This window comes from Hyaena hyaena, unplaced genomic scaffold, assembly GCF_003009895.1.
Source record: "Hyaena hyaena isolate Hyena2069 unplaced genomic scaffold, ASM300989v1 scaffold_4, whole genome shotgun sequence".
NCBI lineage: Eukaryota > Metazoa > Chordata > Mammalia > Carnivora > Hyaenidae > Hyaena > Hyaena hyaena.
Window position 1 is genome coordinate 226,102 of NW_024080636.1, and position 22,837 is coordinate 248,938.

At 60.3% G+C, this 22,837-nt stretch overlaps 1 protein-coding gene across 2 annotated transcripts; it reads left to right on the forward strand.

Annotated features, from left to right (window-relative positions):
- Window positions 1-312: 312 nt before the first annotated feature.
- On the forward strand, window positions 313-22,370 carry SYNGR1 (synaptogyrin 1). 2 transcript variants are annotated; one of them, XM_039235017.1, is made up of 4 exons: window positions 313-449; window positions 16,122-16,359; window positions 17,625-17,770; window positions 22,110-22,370. In XM_039235017.1, the coding sequence occupies exons 1-4, from the start codon at window positions 351-353 to the stop codon at window positions 22,329-22,331; spliced, it is 705 nt and encodes a 234-aa protein (XP_039090948.1). In that variant the 5' UTR covers window positions 313-350; the 3' UTR covers window positions 22,332-22,370. The 2 variants fall into 2 exon arrangements, with proteins under 2 accessions (XP_039090948.1, XP_039090958.1); XM_039235027.1 differs by lacking the exon at window positions 22,110-22,370 and adding an exon at window positions 19,261-19,549.
- The last annotated feature ends 467 nt before the right edge of the window (window positions 22,371-22,837 follow it).

Below are 22,837 nucleotides of genomic sequence, written 5' to 3' on the forward strand. Positions count from 1 at the left end.
ACCAGAACCTTAGGCTCGGAGGGGCTGTGGTGGGGGCAGGGCGGGCCGTCCCGTATTTGCGGCAATCACCACACCCCCCACACCCCCCACACCCACCCCGGAGCTCTGCAATGAGGTCCCCACAGTAACGACGAGCGCGCCCTCCGCCCGGTCCGCAGCACGCGCGCCCCCGCGAATGAGCGCGCGCGCGTCCCGCGTCCCGCGTCCAGACGCCCTCCGCACAGGACGCCCCCTGGCGGGAGCCCTCGGCCACGCCGACCGCGCGAGGAGGGGAGGGGGCGGGGGCGCCGCGCACGCGCAGGGCCGGCGGCGCGCGCCGAGCGGGGGGGCACCGCGCGGGTGCAGCCACGATGGAAGGGGGTGCGTACGGAGCGGGCAAAGCCGGGGGCGCCTTCGACCCCCACACCCTGGTCCGGCAGCCGCACACCATCCTGCGCGTCGTGTCTTGGGTAAGGACGGTTGGTGGCCCGGCCGCGCGGGGTTGGGGGGTGGTTGGGGCGCCGGCAAGGGCGGCGCGCCCGGACGGACCCCAACCCAGCGGGACCCCGGGCATGGGTGCCGCAGCCGGCGGGGAGCCGTCCTACCCAGGTGCCGGCGCCCTCCACCCCCTCCTACCCGGGCCCCTGGCGGTGGGGGGGCTGTCCCAGCGCTGGCGGGGAGCTCCCGCTCCTGCTGCCGTAGCCCTTGATTCCCGGCGCCCCCATTCGCCTATGGCCCCCCATCTCCGTGACCTCCAGGCCGCCGCTATGCAGCTCGCGGCTCGGGTTGCGCGCGGCCGCCCGGGCGGATCGGCGGCCGTGGGGACTAAGCCCGGGTTTCAGGTGGCCGTTTTGGGGCGGGGTGTGGGTGGATTAGGGCGTGGATCATCTCACGGGGCGCACGCTGCGCCTGCCTTGGACGTTCCAGGAGGACAGGGCCAGAAACCGGGTTTTCTGGCTTAGCCCGGAAGGTGTGGAGCGATGCGTCGGGAGCCGGATACCTGGCTTGCAAGGGAACTGCCTCTCCTTCGCTGCGTGACCTTGGGCTGGGAACCACCCAAGAAATGTTAATGGGAAATGAGGAGTTACCTTCCGACGTGGGGAGAGACAGCTCCTCTCTCGCGCCTCAGTTTCCCGATTTGTAGAGAGGTGGGAGGAGCCATCGTGGGCTCTGATATTTCCTGAATCCATGACAACACTCCCCCCCCCCCACGCAAGTACACCTGGATGCTTGGCGGGGGCGGGGGGGTGGGGGGAGAAGGATTAGGGGAGAGCAGAGGGGCTTGCCCCATCTCCAGCCTGGTGGGGGGTCAGAATTCCCCAGCAGCGGGGGTTCCCTGCTCTCCCTGCTCCAACCAGGGGTTGTGGGGGAGGAGGATGGGGACAGACAGTGAGCCCAGAGGGAAGGGTTCATGTGGTCCCGACAGCACCCCAGGGAAAGAAGGCCTGCTGTAGGAGGGGGTGCCTGGGGCCCTCTAGGGTTTGCTGGCCATTGCCCAGGCACCCTCACTAGAGGGTGACCTGGAACCAGTGCCTGTGGACCCCACCAGAAGGGCTTGGGATTGGGGACACTGGTCAGGGTCACTGTCAGGGGCTACGCCTGAGGTCAGCCGTGGCCTCAGGGCTCTCAAGCTTCCTCACTTTCTGGGTTTTCTGGGCAGTATGAGGGTCTGATGGGTGGGACAGCTTGGGTATTTATCTCCTCTCTGGCCTCCCAGAGAGAAAGGAAGGCCACTCTCCTTTGCCTAAAAACATTAAAACCTCCTCTTGGTGCCTCAAGAAGTGGGGCTGTGTGTAAACCCCTTTCTTCTCAAGTGCCCATCGGGTGGGAAGCGCTTTGAGGGCAGGAAAGCCCCAGGGACAGCACAGGGCCTGGCAGCAGCCCTGTAAAGGTTTGTGGCGCCGAATTCATTCATCGGTGCCAGTCTCCAGCTGCTCAGAGACCCCAGCTGGCCCTTGGCCAGAGACGGAGCTGTGGGGGGCACCTGCCTGATCAGGTAGGGCAGCTCTATGCTCTGCTCCCGTTTGCCAGCCCCTTGGCCACTGAGAGGGTGAAGCCACGGGCTTTGTGAGGGCTGTGAGCAGCTTGCCTGCTTGGGTCACTTCTGCCTGCGATGGCTTCATTTAGCAAAGCTTCATTGAGTCTGCTGGGCCCCTAGGGAAGGCGGCATGACTCAGATGCAGGCTTTAGTGCTCAGGGATCCTACAGTTCTACTGGGAACGGAGCCGCGTACTCCCCCCCACCCCGGCAGAGGCCGTGAGAGTCAGTAGAGGGGTCTCCCTGCTGTGGGGATCAAGAGAGGCTTCATGGAGAAGGTGATATCAAATCGGGCCTTGAAGGATGAGCAGGGCTTACATGTGTGCACATCGGGGTGCAGGGAGACATTCTAAGCAGCAGGAAGGAAGCATAACTGATGGAGTACCCACTGTGTGTTGGGGTGTGCACACAGTTCCCCGGCTAGTTCCCAGACGGCCTGCATCACTTGAGGAAACTGAGGCGTAGAGAGTCCCAAGGTTACTGAGCATGTAAGCGGCAGAGGATTCGAACCCAAATCTTGGGGACTCCAGAGCACAGTGATTGCTTCTCCTGGAGCTGGAAGAGGTCAGAATCCTGGATTTCAGGATTGGAAAGGATAAAGGTCGTCTGGGCCAGCCCAACCCCCCCTCACACCCCACCCCCCCCAGGCCTCCTAGCTCTGCTCACTACCTTCATGTGAGCACAGGCAGCTGATACAGGCTGAGTGACACCTTAAAAAAATATATTGCATTTTTTTCTGATCACAAAAGTAGTCCCTGCTGACGTTTGGAAAATAAAAACATCACTCGTGATGGTCATACAACAATATAAATGTATTGTACTTGGGGCCCCCGGGTGGCCCCGTCAGCTAAGCGTCTGACTTTGGCTCGGGTCATGATCTCGCAGCTCACAAGTTCGAGTTCACAAGTTCGAGCCCCGCTTCAGGCTCTGTGCTGACAGTTCAGAGCCCGGAGCCTGCTTCAGATTCTGTGTCTCCTCGCGCCCTCTCTCTGCCCCTCCCCTGGTCATGCTCTGTCTGTCTCTTTCTCTTATCAAAAGTAAATAAGAACATTTAAAAAATTAAAAAAAAATAAATGCACTGTACTTATACCATTGAGCTGTATGCTTAAAAATGATTAAGATGGTACATTCTTTTCATAAAATTTTTTAATGTTTATTTTGAGAGAGAGAGCATGAGCAGGGGAGGGGCTGAGAGAGGGAGACACACGAACCGTGAGATCATGCCCTGAGCCGAAGGCGAATGCTTAACCGGCTGAGCCACCCAGGCGCCCCAAGGTGGTACATTTTATGTTGTATTTTACCACAATAAAAACGATGGCAGGGGAGGGGGTAAAAAAAAAAACAGGGGGGGGCAAAAATCATATGCGATCCCATCACGTAGAGAGGACCAATGTTTCCTTCTAGTCTTTTTCAAAAGTACGTGGTGCTCTGAAATGTTTTAACACATTGATGAGCATGTAGACAATGCTGCTGGCGACCTGTCCTTCACCCCGGTTCCCCTTGGCATCACGGGGCCTGGGAGCCATCAGGCTTGGCCTTCAAACTCACGAAGCCCAAGCTCCAGGGCTAGGGCGACCGGTTCATCTTGGTTTGCTGGAACGTTCCCAGCTTCAGCACCAGGAGTTATGTGTCTGGGAGCCCCTCGGTCCCACACAATCCCAGACGACTGGCCACCGTGGCCCGGACGACTCCTGTGCCACACCGACCCCTTCTGCAGCCCCGGAGAGGCCCTCGCAACATGTGCACGTGGACTTGAGGTTTTATAGAATCTGTAATAGATCTTTTTCTGAAAGAGGGACCCCCCAACCTGTAGAAGCTTCAGAGCCTCCCCAGACCTGGGTCTACCTTGGAGTCCGAGCTGCTGGGGCAGAAACAGGCCCCCCAACACGACCTTTTTGTCCTTTGATAGAGGCTTCCTGGCTCCTCTCTGCCCCTTCTCCCCTCACTGGCCCCCAGACCTGGTAAGGTGATTACTCACAGCAGCGATCGACCGCTTTGGCTAAGGCTGGGAGAGAGCCTGTGAGCTCAGCAGATTCGGACCTTTCCTGCCTCGGGTGAGGAGGGGATGGCTGAGCTGGGGCAGTGTCAAGGGCAAGTTAAGTGCCACCTCCCACCGCGATTGGAGATGGGAGATGGGGCTGTGCCATCTGGGAGCCAGGAGAAGGCTGCGTCTCCCGGCCCCCCAGGCCCCAGCTGCGCCCACCCCTGTGCCTCAGTCTCCCCACCTAAGTGAGGAGGCTGAGCTGGGTCTGGGGTGCTCCAGGACTGCAACCCATCTGTGCCGCCTTTCTTTATCCCTGGAGCCCGGTGGGGAAGCCGAGCTCTGGCTGGGAGCCCGCTAACTTCCTGGAAAAGGCCACCTTCACGTCTTCCTTTTAGAGGGTCGAACTGGCCTGCGGGGAAGGGATTTTGGTGCTGGTGGAGGATCGAGTGGTTGGTGTTTTAATGTTCAGTTTGAGCAAAGTCAATGATAAAATGTCTGAAAGGGTGGTGTGTTCAGGGTCGATTTCTTAAGGGCCTTGAGTGTGACGCCCCTGGGGTTCTGTAAGCAGGGTAAGGTGCCGCCCCAAACGACAGAGGTACAGCCTGGAGGTCGGTGCGCTCCCGTGGCTTCCCTGTGTAGGTGGCATTGGTGCCGAGGGGGCTTGAAGGGGTGTTGTTTTTAGCAAACCCCCTCAGTCATCCCAGTGAACACTGAGTATAAAAGCTGGGCTGGCCTTGGAAACGGCAGCTTCAAGATGAGACGCCCTCCAGATTGCCATCCTGCATCAAAATCGGGAGCTGCGTGCCAGGTGAAGGGGGTCCGGGTTGGAGACAGAGGCTCTGGCCGGCTCTGGCGTTCCGTCACTTGGTCCACACACGTGCCAGGTCCCTGCCCAGGACCAGCCTGTGTGCTCACCTGACACGCTGTCTGTACAGTGAAAGGCACTATGGGGAAGCTTGCGATGCTACCAGAAGAGGATCCAACACGGAGTAGCTACCTCTGCCAGGGGAGCAGGGAGGGCTTCCTGGGGGGGGTGGCTTCTGAGTTGGTTCTGATAAGGAAGCAGGGAGGGGCACTGCAGGTAGAGGGAACAGCGTGTGCCTGTATTTGGAGGCATGAGATCTGAGCGGGCTTTGGAAGTAAATGATGGTGAGTTTGCTGGGCCCCGGGTGAGCAAGGGAGTGACGTCACACTGTGAATGTGCTGGAGAGTGGCGGCCCGGGGGGGCGGCTCAGAAAAGGCCTCAGGTGGCAGGTGTACTCTCTGGGCTTCATCTGAGGGCTGTGGGCAGCCACCGAGAGGAGTTTGAAACACAGAAGAGCTCCCTGTGGCCGCCATGGGGAAGCGTGACCTGAGAGGGTGCTGGGGACAGGTGTCCCGGCAGGAGATGTGTGGCCTTCCCAGCGTGTCCTCCCCCAGCACCCGGCATGGCCCTGTCATTTACTCAGGGACCTAGATCCGTGGCGGTAGATGACGTGCTCCTTTGGTGTTTATCGCTAACAGTCTAGAGATCTTCCTTCTCTCTTCACTGGCCTGTGGCTGACCTCTCAGGTCTAGGAGGCAGTCAGCAGCCGGGAGGCCTTCAGGAGACGTTGACCGAGGGGTGAGGTCTTCAGGAGACGTTCTGCGACCCCCTCTGACCGTGACTGGTGGGGGCACTTGAGCAAGATGCCATGTGCTCTGGGCCTCAGTGTTCCCATCTGTCAAATGGGAAATGGGTATTCAGATTGGGCTGATTCCCACCCTTTCCACCCTCGAGGAACCCCACTCTTGCCCCTAGTGGACTCCAGGTCGGAGACTTGTGGACTGGCCAGGCTTTAAAGAAGTGATATCAAGACCCACACTCCCCACAATGCTTTTGGGGGGGCCCTGCAGAGCGGGGGGCTAGGCCGCAGCTCCACGTATGTGAGCAGAGTGTCAGCGGCTCCTGGCACAGCAGCTCATGGCCCTGTGTTTCTGGAGGATGCTTCCCTTCCGGGGATGGAATTATGCTCAGCTCCTGTCTGCTGAGGGTGGGAGGGGGGTGTAAGGGAGTATGGGGAAGGGGTGGCTGTTTGGCTGGGACAGCCTCAGGCTGCCAGGCCCACGGTGTTTAGAACACAGTCATTCAGGAACCCCAACAAGTCGGGGCTCTCAACTCATGGTCCCGGGGTCAGGAGGACGTGACCTGTGTGCCCGAGCCCCTGCCCCGCTCCGAGCATCCCTGATTGTACATTGCATTGTAACCCGGCCTCCCCCCTCCCCTGGCAGCCCTCTTAAGGGGGCTCTTCCTTCCCTCATACGCTCTCCCTGCTGAGCCTCGAGGTGGGACAGGGTCCTCCTGGCTCCTAAGGCTGCTTCCAGATCATTCTTGCTCAGTGACGACTCTCGTGCCAGCACGGGATCCCCTCATCTTAGCCCAGCTCCGGGCCCCTCCCCTACTCCGTGAAGGTGCCCGAGGTGCCTCCATCCTACTACCCGGTCCCTCTAGCGCTACTTCCGCCGTCATTCCTGGGGCCGTGGTGCCCACCTCCATGATCCTGCTTGCACCCCAGCCTCGCCACCGCCCACGGTCCCCTCCCCGTGCCTTAGCCCCTTTCGCCAGGTGCGCCCTGGGCCTGGCCGTCTTTCCCGCAGATGCATGCTCTCGGGTGGCCGCCCCGTCCCCTTTCCTGTTTGTTCTCCTCTCGCCTCCTGATCCCAGCATCCCTGGGCCTGGGACCTCCGAGCCGTTGACCCTCAGGCTGTGTGCCGCCCTCAGCCCAGCCTCGCTGGCCGCCTCCAGCTGGGCTCCCCCGTGGTCTTACCCACAGCCTCCTGCGTCGGGCACTCTCCCTCGGCCTCCTCGCGCCCGGCCTCCCCTGGGCTCTCTCCGATTCTGTGGCCCAGGCCAGCCTCCCTGCCCACTAGCTCTGCACGCCCACTCCCCCTCCCTCTCCCCCCAATCCTCAGTGTCGCCCTCTCCACTCGGGCTCTTGGCCACCAGCTTCCGAATGTGCCTTATTTCCATCGCTCAGCGAGGTGTCTCCCTGCTTCTCACACGCACCCGGCTCAGGCTTTCTCCCCCACCTCCCCACCATCTGTGACCTTCTCTTTGCCAAGTCCATGGCTGCTCGTCATTAACAGCTCTGCCAGCCGACCCTGGCCGGCAGGGAGAGATCTCTCCGTCTTCCCCTTGGAGCCGACAGCCGCGGACGCAGACCTTCTGTCACCTTCTATTTAATACACACGTCGAGCGTGTGCTGGGTGCCTGCACCTTGCTGAGGGCTCCTCCACCGTCTGGTGGAGGGAAACATGGTGGCGAAACCAGAAGAAATGCAGAGGCGAGCCCATGACCAGAGTAAGGAGATGCTCACCCAGGCCAGGGACAGGGAAGGGACAGTATGGTTATAAGAGGGACAGCGTCAGCCAGGCGGAGACGGGGGAAGGAGCTCCGGGCCGAAGGGACATCACGGTAAAGGCCGAGCCGTACAGCAGAGCAGTGAAGAGGCCGCCACCCCCACGCGTGTAAGCTCTGGGGCTGCAGACGCTGCGTCTGTGACATCACTGTTGTGTCCCCAGTGCCAGACAGCGTGTGGCCTCTTGTGAAGGATCCACGTGTGGGTAAATGAGGGGAGGAGCTGCACTGCTCTGCTTTCCTCTTTCCACCCACCGCCCCTATTCAGGGTCTCCCACCTAGCCTTCAAGGCCCAACTCAGAAGTCACTTCCTCCTTGAAGCTTTCCAGGATTTCCACCCCCTGCCCCAGCTTTCTGTCTCCGCCCTGCTTCCTTTGTGCTCCGCATGAACGGCTGTAAGAACTGTCCGTGCAGAAGGTGTTTCTCCCTTTGTGTCTTTAGAAAGTGAGGCAGGGCCTGGCACCCGCTTCTCTCTCTGAAGATGGAGGACTTCCGCAGAGGAAAGAAACAGTAAAGGACGTCCGTCACGTTGGAGGTGGCAGTGCAGAGGCGGGCGTTGAGCTGAGCAGGAGCACCCCCACCTGGGTGACTACCCCTGCCCTTGCGACCAGCTGAGAGACTGCACAGAGCCTTGGTTTCCCCACCTGCAAAATGGGAGAGCAGGGCCTGCCTGCCGCGGGGGGCCGCTGGGGATACGCAAGGCCCCCGCCCGGGAAGGGCCCAGGCAGCCCTTTTCCAGGGGTGACACTGTCCCCCTCCCTCCCTCAGAAAGTCGGGAGGTGGCGGGGCCGGGTGAGGAGGGGCCTGGGCTGCAGATGATCATGGGGTGAGGTGTCTGGATACTTGGGCCACCAAGCAGCAGCCCTGGGCCAGGCAAGCGGCTGTTTCCCCCTTTCGAACAAGGCTCCCTGCAACCCTGTGGCCACACAGCCACAGGAGGGTGAAGACGGGGACGCTGTGGCGAGAAGGGGGAGCCTTCGGATCCCCCGGCCGAGTCTCGGTACCTTGGGGTGGGGGTGGGGGGTGCAGGGCTCTGCTTGCTCAGGCCCCTGCCCAGCACGGCCCCCTCCCCACCCCCACCGCTGCCAACTCCAGGGACAGCTTGTGGGAAGATTACGGCCTAATCCCTTGCAGGTTCCACCCAAGGCCTCAGAACATAGTGCCCAGGCAGGGGAGGGGAGAAGGGACCCTGGGAGCCCCCCCACCCCTGACCCCGCCTCAGCCCTGCGGCTCCGCACGAGCCTCTTCAGGAAGCAGGGTGGCTTGCCTGGTGCCCATCATGTGCCCCTGCGTTGGCTTCAGCCATTTTCCTCATATGACCCTGTGGGAGGCAGGGCCCCCTTCCGTGAAGGGGGGCCCTTGGCAGACTGACTCATCCTCAAAAGCACAGCTCTTTCTCCGCTCACATGGCCTTTCCCTGGGGCCCCGGGGGCGGGATTGAGGACTTTGCTAGGGACACTGACAGGAAGGCCGGTTCAGCTTGAGGTGACGGAGAGGACTCAGCAGCCCCCCATTTTAGGGAGTGAGCTCCCCATGGTCAGAAGTGGCCCAAGCAGAGGCCCAAACCAGGGATGCTGATGCCCATGCTTCCTGTACCTCTGCCCATCTCAGGCTGGCTGTTTGCTCCCCTCAAAGCCTTTCCTTGGGGCACCTGGGTGGCTCAGTCAGTTAAGCATTTGACTTCGGCTCAGGTCATGATCTCACAGTCTATGGGTTCAAGCCCCGCGTCGGGCTCTGTGCTGACAGCTCAGAGCCTGGAGCCTGCTTCAGAGTCTGTGTCTCCCTTTCTCTCTGCCCCTCCCCCTGTCACACTCTGTCTCTCTCCATCTCTCAAAAATAAATAAACGTTAAAATTTAAAAAAAAAAAAAAGAAAAAGAAAAAAAAGAAAGCCTTTCCTGACCCTCCGTCTGGGTCCAGGGGGGGATATGTTCACCCAAAAAGGACATTTGTATATAATAATGTTACCAAGGAAACACATTGGAGTACCGGAGAATATCGTAGATCTGGGAGTCGGGTCTGGAGGGCTTCTCTGAGCAGTTGTCTTCTCTGAGATTCAGATGTTGAGAAGGAACCAGCAGGAGCCAGCCTGGAAGATCTGGGGAGCTCTGGGTATTCTGGGCAGAGGGAAAAGCCAAGTGCAAAGGCCCTGAGGCAGGAATGAGCTTGGGAGGGAGCTAGAGTGGGAGAAAGGAGTCCAAGAGGAAGGCAGGAGCCCAGCGCTTGCAGCTGGGCTGGGTATCCATCCTGCGGCTGGAGGTGGGTAGGGCGGAGCAGGGGGGATGTGTTTAAAGGGATCTTTCCGGGGGCGCCTGGGAAGCTCTGTCCGTTAAGCATCCGATTTCAGTTCAGGTCATGGTCTCGTGGTTAATGGGTTCGAGCCCCCGCATCGGGCTCTGTGCTGACCGCTCAGAGCCTGGAGCCTGCTTCAGATCCTGTGTGTCTCTCTCTCTGCCCCTCCCCTGCTCATCCTCTCTCTCAAAAATGAATAAAAACATTAAAAAAAAGTTGCGAGGGGGGCGCCTGGGTGGCTTAGTCGGTTAAGCGTCCGACTTTCGCTTGGGTCATGATCTCGCGGTTCGTGGGTTCGAGCCCCGCGTCGGGCTCTGTGCTGACTGCCAGCTCAGAGCCTGGAGCCTGTTTCAAGTCTGTGACTCCCTCTCTCTCTGACCCTCCCCTGCTCACGCTGTCTCTCTCTCTGTCTCCTAGAAATAAATAAATTTAAAAAAAAACATTTAAAAAAAAAGTGGCGAGGGACCTTTCCAGCTGCCGTGAGGGGACAGTGCAGGGGTGGGAGTGGACACAGAGCCTAGGAAGCTGCTGTCGTCGCCTGGCAAGAGGTGGTGGTGGCCTGGGCCAGCGTCGGGGCCGGTGGGTCATGTGAGTGACTGGGTGCAGGATGAAGAAGTAGGCCTGATGCCGCAGTGGATGGCCTTCGAGGGTGAGCCCGACGCGGGATTCGAGCTCCTGGTTGGGAGCCAGTGTGCGGATGGATGAGGGGTGCTGGAGGTCACTGGGGGCGGGAGAGGCTGGACGTGAGACCAGTGGCCCAAGTAGGGGGACCTCGGAGCCCACCGAGGAGGCTGTCCTGGGTTGGACAGCGCTGCAGCCTGGAGGTGGTCAGCAGCCGACACCAGGGGGTGGAGCGCCGGTGAGCAGGCCAGCTGGCTGCCTGTGGGGCGGCGCGGGGCTCAGGAGCACGTCCCAGTAGAGGGTGGGATGGGCAGTGCCCTTCCCAGCTGGCAGGACTCGGGCTCCCCTCTCTACAGCTTATCTGGCGGGAAAGCGAGCATGTGCCCGAAGATGGTCAAAGCCAGCCTCTGGGGAGTTCCCGGCAAAGAGCAGTGACCTCTGACCCTTCCGCTGGATTGGCCCAGCTCTCCCTAGAGCTGGGGCAGCCCGATGCCCCTGATGCCCGGCAGTGGCCTGGGCACGGCCTGCCAGCCCCGTGTGCAGATGTGGGGTAAAGTGGGCCCAGCCCCTCCTGCACTAGGGGGTGGTGACACGGCTCGGGATGGCGGGTGTCCCTCCTGGGACTCATGCTCATCCTAGAGCTTGGGACCTGGACTTCACTCCTGGGGACGCAGCTGAAGGCAGGGATTTGAGTTACCTTCTGGGGTGGGGCTGGAGGCGGGCTGGTCCGGGCTCCGGGCCTCAGCCTCCCTCTCCGTGAAATGGGCTAAGTGAGCCTGATTTGTGGGGATGTTTTTACGTTTATTTTTTCCTTAGAGGACTAACGGAGATGACTTCTGTCGGGCACTCCCAGTCGACGCAGGGCCCCTGCAGAGACCATGGGTTAGCTTGGGGTCTCTGGAGAGATGGACCCATAAGCGAGCCCCAAGCAGGAGTGCGTGCAGCGTCAGGGCGGGGGAGGGACTGGGAAGGAGGGCGTCCCTGCTACGGAACTGCCAGCTGCCAGCCAGCTTTCGAAGGGTGAGAAGGGGTTTGATCCTATTTGAAAGATGAAAAAGGTGGGGAAGGGCATTCTGGGAGGCGGGAACAGCCGGTGCACAGCGACCAGACAGCGCGCAGCTGTGCCAGCCCTGGCGTCTGGGATGGCTGAGCGGGGTGGGGGCGGGGTCTGGCACTTCTGGGGTCTCCACTTCTGTGTCTCTGAATCCAGTACCCCAAGATCCTGAAATGCTGAGATTCTGAGACAGCTTCCGATGGGTTTTTCTGAGTTTGACGTAGCTCCGCTCCGACTACCATCTGGAATCCTTTTTTTTTCCCCATCCATTTTAAAAAGACTCAGGATTGGATTATAAGGATGGTGAAAAAACAGCCTTGGCCCATTTACATTAGTGCGTCCCCCCCCCACCCCAATAGCATTTGCTTTAGTTCGAGGAAAAGGGATTGTTTTTCCCATGCCTTCCAGGGACCAGTGGCCTGGGTGGGGCCTCCCCCCAGGCCACCCTGAGCTGTCCCCAGGCGCTGGCTCTGCCGCCACAGACCTGTCTCCCGTCCCCCCCGCTAGCAGATCCGCTTGTTAGGAAGTTTGGCCACAGCAGCGTAGAATTTCATTCTGGTTTAATTTCCGGTTCCCTGGTGGCAGCTCCGGCCTTAGCAAGTCACCCTGGCGGCCGCCTGACCTGACGCAGAGCCCTGGCTTTGGGCTCAGACGGACTTGGGCTTGAGTCTGTATTCACCCCAACCGGCTGCAGCCCGGGCAGATCCCCGCACACGGCCGGAAAATGAAAATAAGGACGTGGACCCGCGTGGAGTTAGGAGCATGTATTTCAGGCACCTCGTAGGTCCTGAGGGGCCCCCCCTTCCTCCCACCGCTCGGGATGTGAGCTCGAGGCCCATCCCTGCCCTTGGGGGGCTCGCTCCCACGTGGGTGGAAAGACAGCAGCTAAATGGAGTCATTAACCCCAGGCTTACAGGGTCCTGGGGGGAGTTTGGGGACCACAAGGGACTAGTCGTGTATCCTTGGTGACGCTTCTCCATCTGTAGACTCTCAGGCCAGGTCGGGTGCGTCCCTGGTGCTGGCCCAGCTCTGCGGCCTGCGGGGCCGTCGCGGGAAGGGCATGCCTGTTCCGGGGGTCATCGAGCCCCGCCCTCCACACCCCGCCCTTTGCTCTTCCCCTCGTCCTTCCCGCAGACCTGTCAGCAGATCCTGGTGGCTTTACCTTCCACATGCAGCACCCACTGCGTCCCACCGCCACCACTGCCTGCGCCAGCCCAGCCCCTCCCCCCTCCCCCGGACGCCGCTTAGCCCCCAGCGGGCCTCCCAGCTTTCACCTTGGCCTTACACTCTTCTCTCCGCCGTGCCCAGGGTGGCTGCTTTTCAGACCTAAGTCAGATCAAGTCTGATTAAGCCTGAAGTGGCTCCTGAGCTCACCCTGCCCTTCAAGGCTTGGGGGGTCGGGCTCTGCCTGCCTCGGTGGCAGCTTGCTCCACCGCCACTGGGCATACCCTGCGCGGGTAGAAATCACCTTCAGAAAAGAAACCGTGCAAAGGGCCGGGGGCGTGGGAAGGTGGGGAAGCAGGAACTGGTGGGCAGTGGAGGGAGGAGAGGCCCAGCAGAGGTGGGCGAGCGGCACATCACGGGACTGGACCCATAGCCCCTGGAAGCTGGGATTGTGTCCCGAAGGCAGGCGGTGGCAGCGGGGGTGGGGGGGGGCGGGGGGGTTGTCTCCAGGACCTTCACGCTGCGGGGCAGGGACGGTGAGCCGCAGATTCTGTCACCACCTGTGACTCCTCTCTGTGTCCCACCCACCTGGCCTGCCCCTCCCCCCCGCGTCCCGTGCACCTCCAGCCCTACTCCTCCATCGCTGGCTCTTCTCCCACCTTTTCGGCCTTTGCCCCTTCTGTTCTGCCTGAAACACGCTTCCCGCCTCTTGGCAGGGCTGGCATCTCAGCTCAGCTCAAAAATCCTCGCCTTGGCCCCTTCCCTGAGCACCGCGGCCTCCCTTCCGGCATGGCCACCGCCCGCCCTTGCTTCGTTATCTCTTCTGCTTGTTTCACGTCACTCTGGCGTTTTGGGGGCGCCGACTCCATATCACACGTGGGTCCTTACAGGCATGACCTCATCCGTTCCTCGCCGCACGCTGCTAGTTCAGGTGCTGTGGTGGCCGGGCTTTCCAGATGAGGGGACCGAGGCTCTGAGAAGTCACTTGCCCATGGTGACTTTGACCTGTGAGGAAGGCCTGACTGCGGGGCGCGCGGTCTGCTGGAGCCGTGGGGTGGACGGGGCCCGGAGGAGGCCCAGAGCTCCTCTCTCCGCGCTGCCCGGGGCCCCCGCCGGCTCCTTGGAGGATGTTTTGATCTTGTTCCTCACCCTCCTGGGGACCCACTGTCTCCAGCACGTGCCTCAGGGACTCCCTGCCTCTCTCCCCCAAGAGGGGGCCCATCTTAATGGTTCCTCCTCCGCTGTCCCCAAAGCCCCAACGTCCGCCTGCCTGCTTCCCCTCCCCCCTCCTCCCGGCCTTCCCTTGGAAGGGGGTCTACCCTTGTACCCACCCCTGGCGGCCCTTCCCGGTGCTCTGCCTTCTCTCCTCAGGCCTCTGGAGAAGGGAGTTAACCCTTGCTCAGCCGCGCCGTGCACTGCTCTGCTCAGGACGCGTGCGTGTCACTCTCTCGGGAGTCCCAGACGGAAGGTTACTTTTTGCCGAGGACCAATCTGAGGCTCAGAGAGGTTAAGTCGTTTGCCTGAGGCCTCACAGCATAAGCAGCAGGCCTGGGATTTGACTTCAGCCACCCTGTGTGACTCACCCCTTCTTCTCTAATCAAGAAGCTTTTCCATTCTGCTGGATTGGGGACATGGGGTGACGTCTAGGGCTGGGCCTCAGATTCCCAACGTGGCAGTTTCTTGGTAGGAACCTTGTGGACCTGTCTTGGTGCACAGGTCCAAGGGGGCTGTGTGAATGGCAGTCCCAGGGTTGTGCTGTGTGCAACTCAAGCAGCTGGCCATGAGAGCCTGCCTGCATCTCCCACGTCTGCCTTGCTTGTCAAGACCGTGTCAGTAGCCCAGAGTCCCTTAGACAATTGCTGTGAAGTCAGGGCTTCCTGCCTCTCCCCTCCTGTGTGCGACCCCACACACACCAGACTTGGCACTCAGCCACACTCCTGGCCCCTCAGGCGTCTGGAAAGACTATGCCTCGTCAGGGCCCACCTCCTGAGGCTGAGAGTCAGCTTAGTCAGGTGAGAAAGAGCACAGGGCTGGGAATCAGGACCCTTGGGTTCAAGTTGAGCCTGTACTTCTGACAATAGTGCCACCTACACTTTCTGTGCCTCAGTTTCCCTACACTGCTAATGGGGGGCAGCACCAGGTGCCCTCTGTACTCCACGGGGTGATGGCAAAGATGTAGAACCTGTGACGGGGCCAGGCGGAGAGCCAGCATGCCCGGGTCTGGACGAGCAGATGTGGGGCTTTTGGGGCACCATGGCCCGCCTCCGTGCCCGTGGTTGAACCAGGACACAAACCCACGATCTTTTCTCTGATTGCAGAAAAATTCACATACCGTGCAATTAACCGTTTTTTAAAAATCATTTAATGTTTATTTCTGAGAGAGAAAGAGACAAAGTGTGAACGGGGGAGGGGCAGAGAGAGAGGGAGACAGAATCTGAAGCAGCTCCAGGCTCCGAGCTGTCAGCACAGAGCCCAATGTGGGGCTTGAACCCACGAACTGTGAGATCATGACCTGAGCCAAGTCAGACACATAACCAGCTGAGCCCCCCAGGAGCCCCTCTTTTTACTCATTTTAAGGTTCATCCAGCTGTAGCATGTGTCAGACTGGCTTTTGTTTGTTTGTTTGTTTGTTCATTCATTCGTTTATGGCTGAAAAACCATTAAAAAACACATGGGCCCCTCCAGAGGGCAGCTCAGACCAAGGCAGCTTTTGCATCGGAGCGAGCAAGGAGGAGGCAGCAAGAGAGGGCGAGCAAGGTGGCGGCCAGCGTCCTTGTGGTCTCCTCGCAGAGATGTTATCCATCGCTTCCTGCGATGATGTTCCGTTTGCTCCAACCACAAAGCCCAGCCCCCGCTCGGCAGGGGGGACGGGGGGGGGGGAGAAGAAGGTTGCACAAGGGAGTGGATGCCAGAGGTGGGGTTGGCCGGGGCCACCTCAGCTGGCCCCAGAGGCTTGTTGGGGGGCTAAGCGGGGGACCACGTGTGCGGCCCTTGGGGTAGCGCTGGCGGCCCTGTAACTGGCAGGATCGCGGCCGCTGTTACTTTTTGATTCACCCCTCCTTCCATTTGCCAGTGTCTGGGCTACAGGGAAGGGGTGGGGGGCCAAGGACAGGACCCACCACGGCCCCCAACAGAGGGGTGGGGAGCACCAGATGGAACACCTGATGGGCATGTGCCAGCATCTGGAGGAGTTAGCCTAGAGGGCCTGGGCGTGGGGGCTTGGCAGGTCCACCTCTCAGAAGGGCGTGCCCCCCACTCATTCTGGGAGGCCGGGTCCAGTTCTAGAGGAATCTCGGTGTCAGGGCCCAGGAAGACCTCCCAGCACCTGGCTGGTGGGTTGCTAGGGCCAAGTCTGTGGTCAGAGGGACCTGTTCTGCCTGAAGCCGAGGAAGGAAGTGATTGGCCCCTCCTGCGCTGTGTGACCCTAAGCAAGTGGCCCTCCCTCTCTGGGCCTCCCCTCTGAACTGCCTGTTTAGCTCCAGCCTTGCGGCTGTTGGGAGTGGAAAGGGCTCACTGGGGCAGGGGCAGGCAGCAGGCCGAGGGCGGTAGCCTCCCCTTCTGCGGGCCTGGGTCTCATGCCTTCCCCGCCTCCCCCGCCCCGACCCTCCCCCCACAGGTGTTCTCCATTGTGGTGTTCGGCTCCATCGTGAACGAGGGCTACCTCAACAACAACTCGGAGGGCGAGACATTCTGCATCTACAACCGCAACCCCAATGCCTGCAGCTATGGCGTGGCCGTGGGCGTGCTCACCTTCCTCACCTGCCTGCTCTACCTGGCCCTGGACGTCTACTTCCCACAGATCAGCAGCGTGAAGGACCGCAAGAAAGCCGTCCTGTCCGACATCGGTGTCTCAGGTGAGTTCCCCACCCTGGTGAGTAAGCCCCCCCCCCACACACGCCAGAGCCTGCAGCGGGCTGTCCCGGCCACGGGCCCGTTAATCCTCGTGCGCACCTAGGAGGCAGCTGTCCCCTTAGCCCATTTTCCAGATGAGGAAGCTGAGGCGCGGGCGGGCGAAGGGACAGACTTGGGGTCACGTGGCTGGCAACAGGGAGTGGTGAGACCAGGGCTGGGCCCGAGGCCCTGGAAGAGCCCACAGCCCCGTAGCAGGGACGGGACACAGTGTCCCTTCCCTCAGAGGCCTCTTCTGTGCTGCCTCCCGTGGTGGAGGAGGAAGACAGGACTGATGGCCTGGCACACGGGAGGGTCAGGACCTGAACGTGACCCGCTGCCCACGTCTTCCAGAAACAGCCTTTGGCAGAGATGACCTGACTTCTGTCCCCACAAGTTCTGAAGTCTGTTCACTGGGCGCTTGGGTTGAGAGGCCGCGGGGCTTTGCCTGTGGTCCTGGCTCTTTGGTTAGGGGACCCCTCCCCCCAATTCCTGGGTCTGGGATCCTCAGGATGAGCCCGGCTAACCATAAGCAGGGAGACCAGTCCCTTAGACTGGAAGGATAGAGGGAAATTAATGGTTCTCGAGCTGTGTTCCACGGAGCCCCAGGGTTCCCCAGCAGTGCCTATGGGAGATGTCGGTCTCCAGATGCCCCAGCCCCTTGGCACACACGCGCTTTGTCTGAGCAGCTCTGGTCCTCTCTGGGCAGCCCCTGGGTATCCTCCGAGGATAAGCTGCCCCCCTTGCCCAGCCTCCGCCTCCTCCTCTCTGCCCAGTGTTCTGGGAGGCAGGGGGTCGGATCAGAGCTCCTCCCAGACTGCCGCAGGGCAGACCCGTCCCGGGGCAGGGGATTCCGCAGGGAAATCAGTGTTCGGCTTCAGAAATGCCCGCCTAGGCTGACTTTTCTCTCTGTCTCTCCCTCCTCCCCTCCCCTCGCCTCCCCTGCCTCTCCCCGGCTCTGCTCCCGTCCTCGGTCCTCGCCGTCTGCACGGCCGGCTCCTCTCTGTGGTCCCTCTCCCACTCTGCGTCTGACTGACCTCCCTGTTCTCGCCTCACCTTCCCTGTGCTCCCCTCTCTGCCCCTCCCCGGCCCCCGCCTCTCCCTTTGGGGGTGGGGGAGTGCGGGAGGCGTGCTCCTAAACCCCTCCCTGTTGCCCGTTTCCCCCCACTTCCTCCCCACTCGCCCTCTGTCATGCGTGGCCCCTTCTGCCCGGCCCTGGTGGACACTGCAGCCTTCTGGGCCTTTCTCTGGTTCGTGGGTTTCTGCTTCCTGGCCAACCAGTGGCAGGTGTCCAAGCCCAAGGACAACCCGATGAATGAAGGCACAGATGCAGCTCGGGCCGCCATCGCCTTCTCCTTCTTCTCCATCTTTACGTGGGTGAGTACACGGCCCGCCCCCACCCGCCCCCTCGGGCTCCCAGGCCGGCGGCCTTTCAGCTCAGCCAGGGACTTGCATTCCACCTCCAGGAGCCCAAAAGTGACCCCCACAGGGCACGGTCTCTCCTCGGCTGTCCCACGGGGCTGCTCCCTGGGAAGGAGTCTGCTGCCATCGCCAGCAAGGTCACCCCGTGGTGGTAGACCCTCACTCTGGCACAGAGCAACCTTCCAGGGGTCACGAACGCCCCTGCTAAGCACCCTGGTAGCTGGGCCGTGGGTGTTTACTATAACCTCTTACAGACACAAGTGGGGGCCTCGGTGGGGAGATAAGGCTTTGCAGTTCCGAGGCCGGGAAGGAGCCCAGGATCACTTGTTGGGGTTGCCTGTAGTTTTCCAGCCCATTATCTTCCCATCTCTAAAATCAGGAGATTGACTTTGGTGGGGCGGGGGTGAGGTGGGGGGAAGGGCGTCACAAACTCAGATGTCCGTGTGGTAGGCAGCACGTGAGAACGAGTGAGTGGGCCGGGCGGCAGGTGCATGCCCCCAAAAGGACACCCTTGATCCCTGTTCCAAAGCAGGAATAGGGACCCACACAGGCCAGCTCTTCCCATTTTTCCACAGAAGCCAGAAATCTGAATTTCTGTGTGAAACCTGATCGTTACGTGTTAGCAATTCAAGTTAAAAAAAAAAAAAAAGTATAGCGTGTGTCAAAGAAAGCGCGTCTCTGGGCCCCGCTGGCCAAACGGCACCCCTGGGCAGGCTCTGGACCCACTGGTCTCCAGCAGCCCCCACATGACAGCAAGGCTGGGCCCTCATTCCCACGGGTTTCAGGTCACCTCGGTGCATTTCTTCTCCCCTCGCCTCCCTCCTGCAGATATCTGGGTCATGTTGGCCCCAGGCCCCCAACTCAAGGGTTCTCCCGCCCCTGCGCGCAGCTCCGTCCCCTCCAAGTTTACCAGCAGCCCTGGGCCCAGCCGTCGGCAAGGAGACCCCGGGGCCGAATACAGGAGCCCTAGCCCTTCCTGCCAGGCTGCAGCCTCCTTGTGTCGCTCTGCCCTCCTGGGCTTCTCCTGGAGCGACTTCCTGCCCTGAATATCCAGTTTCTCTTGGGGCCCCTCTCCCAATACGATATTAGGAGCCAGGGTCTGGAGGGGAACACCTGTGGCTCAGGCCCCAGCACGCCAGCCGAGGTCACACCAGCCCTCCGTGTCCTCAAGGCTGGGCAGGAAGAGTCAGGTGACCCCAGGGGATCTCAGACCAGAGAAGGTGCCCCGCCTGTGGGAACCACAGCACCCACCCAGTCCTACAGGGAGATCCTGACATGGGGGTGGAGTTCACGGAGGAGGAGGAGAAGTGATTGGACGTCAGGACTTCCGGGGGGCAGGTCCAAAAGCCTGATTGACGGGTGCCCCCGGAGGCCAGCTCCCCTGCTGGCACTTCTGCCTTTCCAGGCCCTTCCGCACTGTCCTCACCCCTGCTCTCTCCTGGCAGAGCCTGACCGCAGCCCTGGCCGTGCGGAGATTGAAGGACCTTACCTTCCAAGAGGAATACAACACACTGTTTCCCGCCTCGGCACAGCCGTAGGCCGGCCTGGCTTCCCGGGGGCAGGGAGCGCCCTAGCCCCTGCCCAGTGGCAGGCTGGGGGGCTGGGGCCAGGATACCAGGGCACGCAGGGCAGTGGAAGGCTGGTCTGAGAGGCCAGTTAAGACTCGCCACTCACTCATTCGTTGCCTCCTTTATTTTTCCAATGTTCGTTCATTCAGTAAACATTTATTGAGCAGCTGTTTTGTGCCTAGTAATGAATCAGACGGGGTCCCTGGCCCCAGGAGCCCACGGGCTGGGGAGGGCAACACAGAGAAATTGAAATCTCCCCCAGAGAGACGTCCATGGGCTATCAGAGGGTCGGAGTCGGCTCTATACGTGGGCTGCTGATGTGCTGAGCTGTAGACACAGTGCGAGAGCCTGTTCTCGCTGCAGCACGAAGGCTGACCATACAGTCCCCGTGGAGGCTGGCTGCCGATGGGGCCCTGGCCGAGGACGTCAGAGGACTCTGGGTCCCGCCCTGCTCTCATATGCTGGGTGACCCTGGGCAAACCCCTGCACCTCTCTGAGCCTCTGTTCACTACCCAGTGGACCAACCTCTCAGGACTATTGTGTGGATGAAACAAAGGCTGGCCCGGGGCCTGGCACAGATGCTCAATAAATGTCGGCTCTTCTGGCCACTCATCCCTTCATCCATTCTCTCCAATGAGTCAGAGACACCTCCATAATCTCTACTTTGGGGGCGAGCCTCACGTGGTGAGCCCTTGTTCTTCCAGAAGACCTTGATCTCCAGTTCTACACAGTTTGAGGGCCTTTAGCTGCCTGGGCAGGAGCCACCTCTCCACTCTGCAGGAGCTGAGGGGGTATTAGAGCAAACAGGCCCCTAAAGCAAAGCTTAAAGAGAGTGAGCTTCCTAATGCTAGAGGCATACAAGTGCACACAGCTTGCTGCAGAGAGCTTCCCCACACCGAAGAAGCAGTGCCAGGTGGCCACCAGGTCCCTGGGCTCTGAGCAAAGCCTCCCCTCTGCCCCCAAGTCCAGCAGGGTCCCGTGCACCAACTCCCCCCCCGCCCGCCCCATGCCCTTGTGTGGCCTCGAACTGGCTGGCCAAGGGAGGCGCGATCGTCTCCGCTCAACTCCTTTGGGGCTGGTCTGCCTTTCTTAGGCTCCTGCACTGCTTTAAACAGCCAGGATTCAGGAAGGGCCACCCCTCAGAGCTTTTACGAGCAACACAAATCAAAAGTCAGTGCCTAGTCACTTGGGCTTCTGGACTTTCTAGGAGAAAATGCCAAGCACACTTCACGCCCTGCCTCTCACCAGATGGCCCTTTCAGCTTCCTGGTTGGTTTATTCCCTTGTGAGGGGGCTGATCAGTGGGAAGGAATGGGCCTTCTGTGTTCAGGTCTGGATTCCAGCACTAACCCTGCCATCCCTTAACTAAGCCTCAGTCCTCCAGCCTAGAAATGGGTATGTAGAGCATTAGCATCTTTCCATCACAGGCAGATTAGCTGCTAGAAAGATCGTTGGAGAAGGCTTTCAATGTAAACCTAAAAACTATGTTTTATTTTATTTTTTTTAAATGTTTATTTATTTATTTTTTTAATATTTTTATTTATTTCTAGGAGAGAGAGAGAGACAGCGTGAGCAGGGGAGGGTCAGAGAGAGAGGGAGTCACAGACTGAAACAGGCTCCAGGCTCCGAGCTGGCAGTCAGCACAGAGCCTGACGCGGGGCTCGAACCCACGAACCGCGAGATCATGACCTAAGCGAAAGTCGGACGCCCAACCGACTAAGCCACCCAGGCGCCCCTAAAAACTATGTTTTAAATTCATTCCCTGGCTTGGGGTGGTCAGTGTCATTGTCCTTAATAGCAATGTAATAGCTTCTACCGAAAAAGAATTTCCCACCTATGTACATACATTGTAGACAAGTCTTTCCCAGCTAGGTCCCTTGGGAGGAGGGCTTCATTGGTCCAGTAAGGTTGGCAAATGTTACTTTGCCATAGCTTTTCCCCCGGGGATCCCGGTAGATGTTAGTCAAGGCTCTCACAAGTCCTGTGGTCCTGAAACTTATTTTTTACCCTGTTGAACTCAGTTTCCCAAACTTGTTTGACCAAACTGTGAATAGCAGTGGTTTAAATGAAGTCCAAGTCTGAGAAGACAGTCCAGGACTGGCATGGTGGCTCCAGAAGTCTTCAGTGACCCAGACCCCTTCCGTCACTACAATTAGCTTAGGGACCTCGTGGTACTGCGCGGCTGCGGGAGCTCCAGCCACCACATCTACGCCCCAGGCGTCCGGTCAAAGGGTGGGATGAAGGGCTTGAGCTGATGTGCCGGCCAGGCCTTAGTCGCATCATTTCACCGAGCTGCAGGAGAGATCAGGTGGCTTTTAGGAGATAGCAGTTTTCCAGCACGCCCAGAAACTGCCCCCTCATCCCACAAACACCCTTGAGAACACAGTTTGAGAAGAATGTTGTGGCCTCTGGGCCACTTTAACACTCCACAGTGGAAAATTTGAGGTGACCCACAGTGACCTCTGGGATTGGGGGACATAAGAAAGGGACTTGTGACGGTCCTTCTGGCTGGACCGGGTGGTTCTGGATCTCTTGAGGGCTGGCGACAAGGACAGAATTTCTTCCCCTCGGTCAAGCTTGGTTTCGTCTTTGGTGCTTTGAGGATATTTAACCCTCTATTGCCTGTGTCCTGTGAACTAACTGCCACTAACCCAGCGTTCTTGTCTGTCTCTCCTCTAACCGCCCCCTCCCCGCCTGCCCTCGGCCCCGCCGGCCCCCCGTCCCCAGGCGGGCCAGGCCGTGCTGGCCTTCCAGCGGTACCAGATTGGCGCCGACTCGGCCCTCTTCTCCCAGGACTACATGGACCCCAGCCAGGACTCCAGCACGCCTTACGCCCCCTACGTAGAGCCCAGCACCGGGCCGGACCCCGCTGGCATGGGCGGTACCTACCAGCAGCCGGCCAACGCCTTTGACGCCGAGCCCCAGGGCTACCAGTCACAGGGCTACTGAGCTGCAGTGACCGCCTGCCCCTCGCCTGTCCCCGCCCCGGCCGCCCCAGCCCTTTCCTCCTTCCCGCACCCAGACCCCCACCCCCGCTCCCAGGCTGCCCTGCCCAGTACCTCAGCAGCCTCTGGGTCGCTCCACTGAGGTGCAGAGCCGCTCGGGGCGGGACGGGCAGTAAGGTGTTGGGGGTGCAGCTACACATGTGTGCAAGTCTGTCCGGCGGGGGCTGGGGGTGTTTGCGTCCAGTCATTGTGTCCTCGGCGCTCGTGGGGTGCCTGCTGTGTGCCAGGTGTGCGCTTGACACCAGTGAGAGGTGGTCCCGGAAAGCGGGGAGACGAGGGACAGAGGAGGCCCCGTTGGTACCGGCGGTGGGAGCGGTGCCAGAGAGAGACCTGGATGATGCTGGGAGGGTTTGGCTCCCAGGCGAGTGTGAACTCCTGCAGGACACTGGGGGCTGTCACCCGCTGGAGGGACAACAGCCCAGCCACGAGTGTTGGGGCCGTCTCCGTTCC